At 47.3% G+C, this 13,248-nt stretch overlaps 4 protein-coding genes across 9 annotated transcripts; 1 reads left to right on the top strand and 3 right to left on the bottom strand.

Annotated features, from left to right (window-relative positions):
- Positions 1 to 3,990: 3,990 nt before the first annotated feature.
- Positions 3,991 to 5,115, bottom strand: LOC127754011 (uncharacterized). The gene has a single exon (XM_052279469.1). It carries the CDS (start codon positions 4,905 to 4,907, stop codon positions 4,329 to 4,331), a length of 579 nt encoding a protein of 192 aa, XP_052135429.1. The 5' UTR covers positions 4,908 to 5,115; the 3' UTR covers positions 3,991 to 4,328.
- Positions 5,116 to 5,175: 60 nt separating this feature from the next.
- LOC127753952 (uncharacterized) lies at positions 5,176 to 7,951 on the bottom strand. The gene is made up of 2 exons (XM_052279404.1): positions 7,101 to 7,951; positions 5,176 to 7,013 (listed from the first exon to the last, which is right to left on the bottom strand). The coding sequence occupies exons 1-2, from the start codon at positions 7,479 to 7,481 to the stop codon at positions 5,328 to 5,330; spliced, it is 2,067 nt and encodes a 688-aa protein (XP_052135364.1). The 5' UTR covers positions 7,482 to 7,951; the 3' UTR covers positions 5,176 to 5,327.
- LOC127754001 (probable disease resistance protein At5g45440) lies at positions 7,800 to 9,028 on the top strand. Its single transcript, XM_052279458.1, has one exon. It carries the CDS (start codon positions 7,800 to 7,802, stop codon positions 8,991 to 8,993), a length of 1,194 nt encoding a protein of 397 aa, XP_052135418.1. The 3' UTR covers positions 8,994 to 9,028.
- On the bottom strand, positions 9,002 to 12,608 carry LOC127753962 (disease resistance RPP13-like protein 4). 6 transcript variants are annotated; one of them, XM_052279425.1, is made up of 4 exons: positions 12,295 to 12,608; positions 12,097 to 12,208; positions 9,221 to 11,141; positions 9,002 to 9,035 (listed from the first exon to the last, which is right to left on the bottom strand). In XM_052279425.1, exon 3 carries the CDS (start codon positions 11,121 to 11,123, stop codon positions 9,243 to 9,245), a length of 1,881 nt encoding a protein of 626 aa, XP_052135385.1. In that variant the 5' UTR covers positions 11,124 to 11,141; positions 12,097 to 12,208; positions 12,295 to 12,608; the 3' UTR covers positions 9,002 to 9,035; positions 9,221 to 9,242. The 6 variants fall into 6 exon arrangements, with proteins under 6 accessions (XP_052135385.1, XP_052135408.1, XP_052135399.1 ...); XM_052279448.1 differs by lacking the exon at positions 9,002 to 9,035 and having other exon boundaries at positions 9,154 to 10,303; positions 10,406 to 11,141; XM_052279439.1 differs by lacking the exon at positions 9,002 to 9,035 and having other exon boundaries at positions 9,154 to 11,141; positions 12,299 to 12,608.
- Between the last annotated feature and the right edge of the window lie 640 nt (positions 12,609 to 13,248).

A 13,248-nucleotide genomic window follows, 5' to 3' on the forward strand; every position in this document is an offset into this window, starting at 1 on the left:
ACTGTATCATCCCGGTCCCTAAACTTGCAGATCACTCGTTTAGGTCCTCCAACTTGTTCAGTTGTGTCACCCCGGTCCCTAAACTTGGATTTGAATATCATCTTGGTCAAATAGGATGGTCTAAAGACTTTATATTTTAAAATAATTCATAACTTTTTCATGTGAACTCTAATGAAGATAAACTTTATATCAAATTTGTAGCCCTCGACGCAAGCTACAACTTTGTAGTTGGATTTTTTTTATTTTAAGTCATTTTCTGTCCCAAATGTAATTTTAAAATTAAAATTTCAAAATCTATAAACATGCAACAATATTTTGGGACCCTAAACAGTTTTAATTCAAAAACTTTTCAACTACAAAGTTGTAGGTCACGTTGAGGGCTACAATTTTGATATAAAGTTTGTCTTCGTTAGTGTTCACATGAAAAAGTTATGAATTATTTTTTGATATAAAGTTTTTAGACCGTCCTGTTTAGGGACCGGAGTGACATAACTGAACAAGTTGAAGGACCTAAATGAGTGATCTGCAAGTTTAGGGACCGGGATGACACAGTCGAACAAGTTTGAGGACCTGAACGGTCGATTTGCGAGTTTAGGGACCGGGATGATACAACGGTACAAGTTTAGGGACCAGTGATGGACTCTACTCTTAATAAAAACCCCTTCTAGAAGTATATGGCGAACGGTGATCCTTCATAACATCTCTCTATATAGAGCCCTTTTTTTATCATAACTAGCAAGATGTTCGTGCTTTGCTATGGATAAAAGAAAATGTATTAATGTGTTATCCATCTTTTTGCTATAGAGAATATTCATCTTAATCTAATTTTGTATGTGAGTATCCATTTAGACATCTTTCTTAATATTAAAAATTTTAAAATTAAATTTAAAACTATAGCAGTATCTAAAATTTAAATTTTGGTAGCGAGTGGCGAGTCAATAAGTAGACAATGAAATCCCTAATTTTACACGGTGTTGTTGCCAAAGACAAAGTTTGCCGTAGTGCAATCGACCGCTACATGGCATGATCTCACATAGCGAAGTAAAGAACTACTGCAAGCTTTTTAAGTGAACACTTTCAAACCTAATTATAGTACAGTTGTAATATTTCCGCCAAAAAAGTCTATTTGTAATATGCTTTCACTATAACTATTATATAGCTACAATATAACTTTATTATACTCCATCTGTTTTATATTATAAGTCGTTTGACTTTTTTTCCTTGTAGTCAGGGTTCTTTAGGTTTAATTAGGTTTATAAAAAAAATAGTAACATTGATAACACCGAATTAGTTTCATTAAATTTAACATTAAATATATTTTGATAATATGTTAATGTTGTATTGGAAATATTACCATATTTTTCTATAAACTTAATCAAACTTAAAAAATTTACTACGAGAAAAAAATCAACGTAAAAAATTTACTACGAGAAAAAAAATCAAACGACTTGTAATATATAAAACGGAGGGAGTAGTAATAAAAAATTATATGCAACTTTATATCTAAGTTATATAGAGATTACAATATATTTATAACATAGTTATAATATAATTATTCTATAATTACAATATAAATATAGTGTAATTATATTATAGTTACACTACAATTATATACTATAGTTACATTAAAAGTTCTTTTTATCAAAAACCTTGCGACGGTTTTTTAGCGATTCCCAAAATTAATTGATAGAATCGGGAATCTACTCTACAGAGAAAACAATTAAACAATCTCCAGCGGCAACGCACAATAAACAAAAGGCTACTCTTATTCAACGAAAATGGATTTTTTTTTTACCGAAATAGTATAAGCCACAGCTTCGATAGCCTTATAGAAGAAGCAAGTAACAACTAACAACACATGACGAAGTGAATAACGCTATAGACTAGGTCCAGATAGAAAACGAAATTAGTCTTAAAAAAAGATAGGCCGTGAGGCATGATATGCTAGATCAAACAAAAAGGAAGTTGCTTGTGTCACTTGCTTGTTTGATTCGGTGATAGGATCATTTTGCTGCTGCATCGGCAAATGATTTTCCTTTTCTTTTCTATTTTTTGTCGCTTTCTTATTTCTAGATGAATGGATGAATGCAGATTGGATGTTGTCATTTTGATACATATATTCTTTGATGTTGGCAGTAAAAAGAGAACGGGTGTGCTCAGGTTTTAGTTTTTCCTGCTTTGCCACCTGTGATTGTTTTTGTTGATTATTTGTACAGAGTAAACATATTGTTTTATCAATTAGTTGGCCGATAATTAGTAACTACGGTTCGTCAAGTCTTGCATCAGACCAGCAGTTCATTGCTCCATGGTTGGCCTGGATAAAAGCAATGTACGATTGTACGGCAAGCTTTGTCTTTGGCTACAGAGACAGACGATACAGACCCGAGAGAGAGCTGGTGATCTCCAATGCCTAAACAATTAGCTAATGGCAAGATTAGGGCTAACGCGGATCACAAAAAAAACTTAACAAAAAGGCAAGGGGCAAAAGAAGAAAAGGTTTATATTGATTTGTGCCATGTGGATTATTTCAATATATGAATTTGAAACAGCACACAACCTAAATAAAGCATTATTTCTTACCAAAACATTGCACAAAAGCCTATTCGTATCCTTTCTTGTTGTGGCTGATCACAATATCGCTGAGAGCAACACCCCCCGACCAATGGCTTCTGCAAACCGCCGCGCTCATATGTCGTCGCTCCGGCTATTGCCAGAGAAGCCCACCAGATCTGCACTGTCCTCGACGCCCCAACGGAGAGCAGGCAACGGCGGTGGCGAGGCCGGCGCCGATGGCGTCAAGTGCACCGCCTTGTGCCTGTACCTCCCTCGACTCTTGAAGAAGAAGCGGGCAGCTGTGCAGCCGGCCACCATGAGCGCCGCGCCCACAAGCGCGCAGAAGGCGAAGGCGAAGGCGAAGAAGGAGGTGCCTAGCGCTCCCCGTGTCTCGTCGCGGTGGCCGTCGTCACTTCCCCGCGCTGTCTCCGCCGGTGCGGCGGGCAGGACGTCGTCGGCGTTGTCACAGCTCCGCGAGGCGTCGGCGTCGGCGTCGGCGTCGTTCTCGTTCTCGCACTGGAGCCGGTCTCAGGCATCTCGAGTCAGGCCACACGGCGCGGCGCCGGGCCCGTTCTCCTTCCCGTCGTCGCCGGCGTCCGCGTCGTCTGGCACGAGCACGCCGAAGCTAGCGCACGGGTAGTTACGGCGCGTGGACGCACGGAGCCTCTGACGTCATGAGACATGAGATGAGGCTGTGAGCCTGTGACGGAGCAGAGCTCTTCAACTCCGGTAGTATCGTCGTGGCCCCGTGGGTTCTGCTGTTGTGTACAACTAAGCGTGACTGCGTGAGTTTCTATCGACGGGTTTTGACGTTGTGTAAATTAAGCGTGAGTTTCTATCGATGGATCATGGATGTAACCTGGTGCTGGTGTGTCTGTCATGTGTGTGTTATAAGTTCAGTAGCAACTTGTGGTTGGATAATCAATTGATCAATTCAACAATGGCGACGTGGTTTCCAAGGGAATACGAATCTCAATGCGAACATGCATGTCTATAAACTTGGTTTCAATTCCAGGGTCCGTGTTTAATCGCCGACACACTCACTATTTTTTCTTAAATAATATTTAGAGGAGGGACATCTCTCCCTTCAAATCTGTTTTTTTTTTCTTTTTACGTGAAGATGCGCACGGCCAAGACGTTCTGCACCGGGGCGCCGCCTGATCCTTAGTACTGGTGTGGCTCCACGACATGGTTCGTTCCTTTAGCAGAAATACAAATGCAAATTGATTTTTGTTAAAAAAAATTCTTTTGGTTGAAGGGGAATACTCACAGAACTATTAGGACTACTCTATTCTAGTTCCCACGAGGGATTACACTATCTTCAAAGATATCTTCAGCTATACCCACCAAAAGATGCTATCACAATTCGCAGGAAAAACATTCTTTATTATCGAAGATACGCTTCTACTGGAAGTTCAAAATCTAGTAGGTCATGAATGTGTGAATAAGTTGGATTGTGAATTTCCCCAAGTCGCCTGCTTTTCTTGTGTGATTGTGCTTGCATGCAAGAAACTTGCTTGAAACACGCAAGCAAAGGGATCTGTATCTCATCTGGGACTTGGGGATATGGAGTATAGAGAGTAGAGACACGCTTGCAAATTTGCAAGTCCAGCTGAAATATGGGCTAAATCACCTAGGAGAAGGACTTCCTTTTCCCTTTGGGTGACGTATGAAAGGCCCACAGACATGCGTAAACCCAGCCCATATGGCCCAACTTGGCAACCTGGACGTGAGTTTCGTGCAAATCGTGCGTCACCAAGAGGAAATCACGGGCCTCACGGGAGCCCGCCGTTCGCTGGTGCGGTAGAACCCGACGTCGACAAGAACCTGACGAGATGCGGCGGCCGCGCCTCGCCGTCGCCGCCCGCGACGTCGGGTGGCAGGCACGACGCCACCTTCTTCAGGGCGCCCTTCGTCGGGCATCCATCGAGCACGAACCCCGCCGTGCCAGGCGCGTCGCACCGTTCGCCGGCCCTCATCATGAGCCCCGCCGGCAGGTCGAAGCACGGCGATGGGCAGTACGCAAGGACCTGCCGGGCGCCGCGGTCCTCCCCTAGCTCCGGCTCCACGAGGAGGTCGAAGGCGATGTTGCTGCCCGAATAGGGCGGGGAGCGCTCGAGCTTCTCGAAGGACGCGGCCCGGATTGGCGCCGGCGCCGGCACGTACTGGGGCTCTTGCTCTGTCTCGGCATCGACTGCGGCGGCTTGGTCTTGATCTTGTTCTTGGCTTTGCCGCCGGCTCTTGCCAACCTCTTCTGGCTTCTTCTTGAAGAGGCCCCGTAGATTGAGGCACATGAACAGAGTGCCGCATGTGAAGGTGTCACGGCCGGGGTCAGCATCGGGCGTTTGGGACATAGCGAGAAAAATTGGCAGCAACTTGAACAAGGACGTACGTCTAGTGTAGTAGCAGTAATATATTGGGGCGGGGTTGCAGCCCGTGTGGTAGTAGGCTGGTAGTGGAGAGCCACACTGCTGGTTGATCCTGTCCAGCTGATGCTGGATACTTGGATAGTGTGCTTCATGTCTTTCCCTCTAGTTAGTCGCCGGGGCCCACCTACCGCTGTTTGGCATAGATCTAGCACTTGGATCGTTGATTCAATTTCTTTATACGCTGTGTGTAGAATTGCTATTTTTCTCAGGTAAATCTATGGCCAAACATGTAATGATAAATTTCATGGCGGACTGGCAGCAATGTTTAAGAGAATTAAATTCCGTGGCAGTGGTTGATCGTCTGATACTACCAACCGTTTTGGACTTTGGTGAAAGGTGATTATCTCAGTTCTTCTCTACAATTAGTTTAGCTCTTGCATGCCCAGCCTCTATCCTGTACTGCTCCCCCATCCCCAGATGCGCCATCAAGAACCAGACGACAGTGAGCAGCTCGCCGCCGTTGCTCAGCTGCTTGGCATGGAAGTTGCTCCGGCACTTGCTCGCGGCGTAGCAGAGGATCTCCACCCACACCACGCGGATCAGCCGCCACCTCTTGCCGGGCTGCAGCTCCAGCAGCGACTTGGCTAGCCGGCACGCGTCGAACAGGACCGACTTGCTCCTGTCTCCCTTCACGTCCCTCGGCGCGATTTCCGCGTTCACCTCGAGCACCATCGCCGCCGCCGCTCGCTCGTCCGGCAGCGCCATTTCCCGCTCGAAGAAGATCTTGGCCTCCGCGCAGGTGTCGCCGAACCGGATCTGCCCGATGCCGGCCGTCAGCATGAACGGCCGCGCGACGAGCAGGAAAAGCATGTAGTTTGACACCGCTCTGCTGATGCCAACGTACTCGGTGAGCTTGGCGTCGCCGTCACTGCCGTCGATGTCGTAGTAGAAGCAGAGGTCCGTGGCGATGTGCCAGAGGAGAATGCTCTCGTCGAACTCTACCTCGACGCTCCAGCCAAGCTCCTTGTAGTAGCCCTTGCACTGCAGCGCCCACTGGCCCCTGTGGTTGCTGAACTTGCGGTAGCTCTCGGCATTGTCGACGATGCTGACCGCCTTGTCCTTGAGCTCCCTGAACACCAAGGTTTTCAGCTCGGGTAACACGTCTATGTGCTGGATGTGCATCCAACTATCCCAATGTCCTTTGAGCCCGACCATGGTGATGACCTTGGTGAGCAACGTTGCTCTGTCATGGAGGCAATAGCTGATAAGGTTGTGTTGGGCCATCAGATTGGACCACTTCGGCCGGCTTTCCGGCCGGAAATACTTGATGCTTTTGAACAGAAGATGGCTCAGCGTGCGGCAGTTGCAACCTTGCAGAGCGGCGTACGTCCAGTAGGATATGAGCATCATACCAATGGCATAAACCTCCAAGCAGAGTGCTCCACCGAACAACAGGTTGGTGATGAAGATGTCGACGCGTGTGTCGTGCGACTCGTACCGATCCTTGTCAAGCAGATTGAAGAGGAGGCACGCCGCCGACGTCGAGAGGAGCGTGACACAGCGGAACAGGCGGCCGTACCAAGTGTGGATGACCGCCGCCTTGGAGTGCAGGGTGTCGTACATGAGCGACAGCTCGATCTCGATGATCTTGTACGCTTGCTCCGGCGTGAGCCGCAGGAACGTGGCCTGGCTCCGCGTTCGGTCCTGGAAGCTGAGGATGAGGTTGACGAAGAGGCGCTTGAAGGTGACGAAGAAGCGGCGCGCGTCGGTGATGATCGTCGTGTACGGCACGCTCTCCTCGGCGATGGCCGCGGCGGTGACCCCGCCGCCCCGTCGCTCCGGCTCAATGACGATCTCCGCCTGGAGTCCCGCCTCGCGCGTGAAGCGGTACTCCTCCATGAACTTGGCGTAGTTGGGACCCGGGTCAGGCGTCGTCACCATGCCGCTCCGCAGGTTGTCCATGCTCGCGCACTTCAGCGCCCATGTCCTCTCGCCGTACTTGAGAATACCACTCAAGAACATGAACACGGCGGGGGCAAGGATATCGGCGCCTGGGCGCGACTTCGCGAAGACGTACATGGCGAGGGCAACCTGTTTTGCACACGAGGTGTTCATTGAAAACGTGAGAGACGGCATGGTTAATCAGCAGAGCAGAGTGCACGTGGTTCAAGCTCGTACCTGGGAGAGCAAGCTGAGCAGGTGGCGCTTCCAGAGCTCGTTGTCCTCGATGGAGAAGGCCGTGATGGTGTCCTGGCCGCCGAGGTGGAGGAGGAGGAACGGCGCCCAGAAGGCTTGGATGCGGTGGGTGTTGCGGAAGGACCGCACGTCGACGCCTCTAGGGACGCGCGTCTGGGAGAGGTAGCCGAGCGCGTAGATGGCGATGGAGTCCGCGAGCAGGTAGGCGAGCCAGAGGAGCAGGCCGAGCACGGCGGAGACGTTGCGCTTGCGGATGACGGCGGAGAAGAGGAGGAACACCTGCAGCGCGAGGCTGGAGAGCACAAGCACGCGGATTTCCCACTCGTTCCACAAGGCCACCATGCCTGCCATGGTTCCCTCCATCTCCGCCTTCCACTCTGCCGCCTGTAGCACGATTCCAGCGTTGCTTCTCCCCGGTCATTGCCTAATCCTCTCGGAGATACTGACCTCTGGTCTTCCCCCGGTCAACGCCATTTTTTTTTCAAGATGGAAAGCTTAAAACGCGTAAAGGAGAAACAATGCCAACAAAATTGACTCGAATGTTGACTGACTTTGTAGCAAAGCCAAAGCTGATGCAACCATCTTGCAGTCTTGCATACTGTGTGTGTGTAGTGTGTACTACTGTACTGATTTGGCTAAACTCCTTTCTTTGTTAGTGAGTTGGAGAGGCCAGAGCCATTGATGGCGGTGGAAGTTGTCCAGTTTCTTGTAAGAAAGTACGTGGATAGCCTTGCGGAGGAGGAGGCAGCAGCGGAGCTCCCTTTCCGCGCGCACTTCTACGACGTCAAGGCCGAACTGGAGAAGGCCGCCATTTCTTCCACCAACGCCGATGAGCTCAGGCAGTGCCTGTACGAGCTCAACGACCTGCTCGCCGAGTGCCGCATGCTCGCCAGCCGGACGAACACTCGGCCGGGCTGCTTCTCTCCGTCCGAAGCGTGGCGTTCCAACAGGGTGAAGAAGAGGGTGATCGCCGTCAAGCGCCGCGTTCTGCGGTGCGTCGAGAGCGATTCCAGCGGCAACGCCGCAGCCTTGGAGGAGGAGGACAGCGCCGCCGCGGGCTTCAGCCGGTGGACCTCCTCCTGGCTCGAAGAGGGCACCGTCCACGGGTTCGACCAGCAGCTCGCCGAGCTGGAATCCATGGCGTTCGGGGCGGAGTGCGGCGCCGGAGATCTTGCAGGCGTCGGCATCGTCGGCATGGGCGGCGTCGGGAAGACGGCGCTCGCGCAGCTCGTGTTCAACAGCCCGCGGGCGAGGCGCCGCTTCTTCCCCAGGATCTGGGTGTGCCTGTCGCGCACCGCCTGCGCCGGAGCGGACGTGAGAAAGGAAGTCTTGCAGAGCATGCTCATGGCTCTCGGCCTCGAGGAGGAGGTCATCTTGTCCATGGATGGTGGCAACAACCTCGGAGAGATGGTGTTTGCAGTCCATGAGCAGCTCAAGGGGAAGAGGTACCTCGTAGTATTCGACGACGTCTGGAACGTCGACGGCTGGTACGCCGACGTGGTAGGCCGCCGGAATGCCTCGCCCACCGGCGACGAGTGGGGAGAGCGCCTCGCCTTCGGTTTGCCCAAAGAGAGAGGCGGGGTGGTGGTCGTCACCAGCCGGCTGGAGCAGGCGGCAGAGACGATGGTGGGGAAGAGCAGCTTGCACCGTGTGCAGCCATTGGTCGACGGCGAGAGCTGCTGGGCAATTTTCATGGATGCATTTTCCAAGGAAAGACGGCCGGCTGACCTCACCACTGTCAACAACATGAAAGATGAGATCATTGATACCTGCGGTGGGCTCCCGTCAGCGGCCAAGGCACTGGGAGACATCTTTGCAAGGAGTTTATCATCACCCGCCTCAACTTCTAGCCAGGAACTTAGCAAGAATAGGTAGCCGCGGAAGTTTGATATAGGCAATGAAACGGTAGGATAGTTGCTATTCGAAAAATGATATATTTTCAGAACTGAATATTCAAAATGAAGGAATTGCTCTTCAGTGCTCAAATACAGCCATAATATTCTGTAGTTAAGCTAAAGAATTGCTTAGGCTCCTTTGTTTTTCATGAAATCTATTGACTATTGAGTGACACCGAGAAGAAAGATCAGCGAAAGGAAACTCACTTGATTCAACATTGCATTCTACTTATCTGACTTCCTGCTTATCACAGTTCATCCACACTCCATCCTTGTCACAGGGGAAAGATTCTAATTTGCTACACCTGAAGACCTGCAGGAAGGTCAGGTTTGGGAACGTCTCATGCAATTGGGTCCATTCCACCTCTAAGTCATTCAAGAATTTCAGGCGCAATATCTCAACTTTCCACATCTCTGGCATGCTCCCATCTCCAAAAGTATTTAGCATTCCGCCTGTAAAATACAGTTTCTTCAGTCCCAATAGCTTACTCGGACTCAACCAGCTTGGCATCTTCCTTCCAGGGAAGCAACGAAGGTCTAGCTTTTGAAGATTTGGAGGAAGGGATAATGAAGTTAACATTGCCGTTGCCACAGAAGCTTGTTGGTCCTTTACTTTCGTCAGCACTGATACAGCCCATGTAATAGTCAGCGAACGAAGGCCTTTGATGTTCTCAAGTTCATTCAGTTCATCGCCTGTCACTGCAACTTTACTCCCAATATATATGCTCAGTTTATTCAGTTTCTCCAATCTGACCAATTCCGCCACTCGACAATTATAATTGCTTGTGGAGCCACCAATAACAAACCCTTTCAGCACTTGGAGTTCTGTAAGCAAGCCAATCCCCCTTGGGATGCCCTCTAGCAGGTAGCACTCTGACACATCAAGATGGGTGAGCATCTGAAGAGAGGTGATGCTCTCAGTTAGACTCTCAAGATTATGACAAGCATGAAGATCCAGGATCATGAGATTTGAGAGTTTGCCAATGGAAGCAGGAAGCGCAGTTATTCTGGAGATACCACGTAGGCAGAGATATTTTAATTGTTTGGACAACTGCAATCCTTCCAAAAATTCGGTATTGTCAACCTCGATATGGTGTCGATACAAGTTATGCCATCGACCTAGTTGGAGCACCACAATCTTCCTCAAATCCAAAAACCAACTCTTGTCAAACTGGAGGTATCGCTCATTCACATTAAATATTGTGAGCAGGCCATCTGTAGATTGGTTTTTGACCTTTGCTGTTTCTATTTCTCGTTTATGTTCTTCAACTAAACAAGCACGGTGAGTACCTGAAATGTCCCATGTTGCATTGCCTTCTGAATCAAATTCAAAAAATTGTGCTTTTCTTGCAACTGTAATCAACATACGGCGAATCCAAGGGTGCAACTTACATTGACTGACACTGCAGCTCCGTTTCACATGGACAGGTTCAATCATCTCCTTAACAATCAGCTTGTCAAAGCAATCTTTCCCAACATGTTCCGCAGTCTGATTCCGTGTGGCTGCTACTAAACCCTCACCAATCCACCAGTGGATCATGGCCTTCTTGCTGATGATAGAATTTTCTGGGAAGATAGAGAAACACAAGAGGCACAGTTTGAGCTGCAGATCAAGATTATCATAACTGAGCTGCAAGTTAGACATGGTGGAGTTCTCAAGAATTTTCCTCTCTATCTCCAGCCTTTTCCATTGCCCTGAAACATTTGCAGGCACTAACTTAGCTGGCAAAGATGCTGACAAGAGTGCAGGAACTGATGGCTTGATCACAGGAACATGAAGAGGAAGTTTCATGCGATCTTTTAAGTTGGACATTTCAGCATTGACAATTTGAAGTTTGGAACATATTGAATTCAGATGAGTTTCTTCTTCTAAAATGTCATCCAAGTGCCGAGCTATCCCTCCAAAGTCATTGATGATATCATTTTCCCAACTTGATACCCTTTTTAGTATGTTCTCCACTTCATGAGCCTCTTTCTCGATATTTTGAAACAGATCTTTAATATCTAAAAATGAACTATCCTCATCTAGTTTCAGAAAAACATGTCTTGCTTTTGATAACTGCATTAGAAATGGGGACACAACTTCGTCCAACGCTCGTTCCTGTGACATCCTGATTTTTAAAATCACCTGGAACAGAGCTGACAATGTGAAAAAGAGGAAGGCATTTGGCTGTATTTGGCTGTGCTTGGCTTCAATGATATATGTAAACATACAGTTTACATATGTCAGATCAACTCTTACAACTGAATGAGAAATACAATTCTATTCTTGTAAATAAAATTTTATAAGAGTTGTGTAGTAGTATGCAATTATAGTTTTAATAGACTATATAATCTAGACCTCCACAATTGCGTGGGAATAGAATGAGGCTAGTTATCATGTGGTAGTTCCTTAATGCAAAGATGCACACTCCTCTTGCGTATTCACTATTCACTAAAGAAATGAGGCTAGGTTGGCTACTACCTACTATAAATGAAAGGACACAAAATTCTAGCTGATTCGACTAAGATTGTATTCAATTCATTAATTATTTCTCTTTTTCTTATTTAGTTCAAAATTTTCAAATATTCGTATGGATGTAATATTTCTTCAGATTCAGAAAGGCGGTGAGACTAGGTATCGACACTTAACTTCCCAACCTTTTTCAAAGACATTAGCCTGAGGATTTTTTTTCTTTTTGAAGAAACGGCAAGAGGCTGCCGAATTAGCATTCCATATAGGCTGGAAAGGTTCTGATTAATTGAAGTCTGGAGCACCTAGCATCCATTCACGATCTCCCCAATGGAACTAAACCAAACCTAACACTAATCAGTATCACTTGGGACCTTAGAATTTGATGTAGAAGAGGCCGTTCTTAGATGTCTGACCAAAACAAACTAATGTCTAACAATTAAAGGATATTCAGAGGCAGCGAATTGGAGTATAAAGGCTATAGACTTCAAATCTTGAGATAAGTTGATGACATTTTTTTCTACTCGGTAATAATACGCTTCTCCTATTATACAGGGTAAACCCCCCAAAAAAACAATAACTCCATATAGGGAAGAAAGGACAAGAACTCCAGAGGAGAGAAACGGCAGACCGAATTCTCACACGAAGGAGGGTTGCTGGTTCAGTGGTTCCTTCACCGGCGTCCAGTCCTGTCAATCTTTACCGGCGGAAAGGAGGAATTTCTCTTCGCTCTCATGGATAAGCTGCTATTTACGAGGTCCAGTTTCAAATAAAGGAAAATATGGTGGAACATGGAATAAAAACATTGGAAATAAAACAATCCACTCACCTACCCATTTCTACCCACCTCACCGGCGTCGGCGCAAGCTTGACCGCCGGCGGCACGAATTGGACCGGCAGCTAGCTGTTTGAGGTCAACCAGCTAGAGGGGGCAGCCACGGTTCGATGGCGTCACCGATCGGCGTATGCGCGAGGTCGACCGACGGAGCTCGGCAGCAGCACGAGGTTGAACAGCGGCGTCGGCGGCGCGACGACGAGGTTCGCCTGAGTCGCCTCGTTCTTTTTTTTTTTTTCGCGAACGCAGGCCTCGTTCTTTAAGAACTGAACCCCTTGGAAATCGAAATCAAATGATTTGATACAGAATTCGAGTATTTGCCCCCATTTGAAATGGAAAACTTATAGGATTATATAGGAAATTTGAAGTGGTCCGTTTTAAACCAAAAGATTTGTAAAGGAATTTTATAGGATTATATAGGAAATTTTTCTAACCCTTTGAAACCTAGAATGGGAGGATTCCAAATCTTATAAAATTCCTAAGAAATAATTTAAAGCTTATATTTCGATGAAAAAATAGCAGCCTCTTTAATACTTCCCTTTGAATATATGTCTATAGGATTTTTTTTTTGTTTTTATACTGTCTAATCAAATTGTTGTCGAAGGACAACTGCTTCACGTTGAAAGACGTGGTAAACTCGATAGGTGGTTGGAGTAGTAAAGCAATGTATTAATTGATAAAAATTTTAGGATCCCCTATTTATATGGCCCTAAGGGATATTTATAATCGTAGTACAGGCTTGTACCCTCTAGGGTTTGGTTAGTATAGAGAAATTTACATGGTTGTTTTTATGATAGGGACATTACAATGGGTACATAGTGTCTTTTGCATTCATGGACCTTGAGGCGGCCCCCTTGGCCTGGCCCATTAGCTACCAAAGGGCCTCTATAGGCCGCTGGGCATCCTATACCCCTAACCGAAGGTATCTACTACTTTGGCGATGGCTTT

Source organism: Oryza glaberrima, chromosome 1 (genome assembly GCF_000147395.1).
Source record: "Oryza glaberrima chromosome 1, OglaRS2, whole genome shotgun sequence".
Taxonomy (NCBI): domain Eukaryota; kingdom Viridiplantae; phylum Streptophyta; class Magnoliopsida; order Poales; family Poaceae; genus Oryza; species Oryza glaberrima.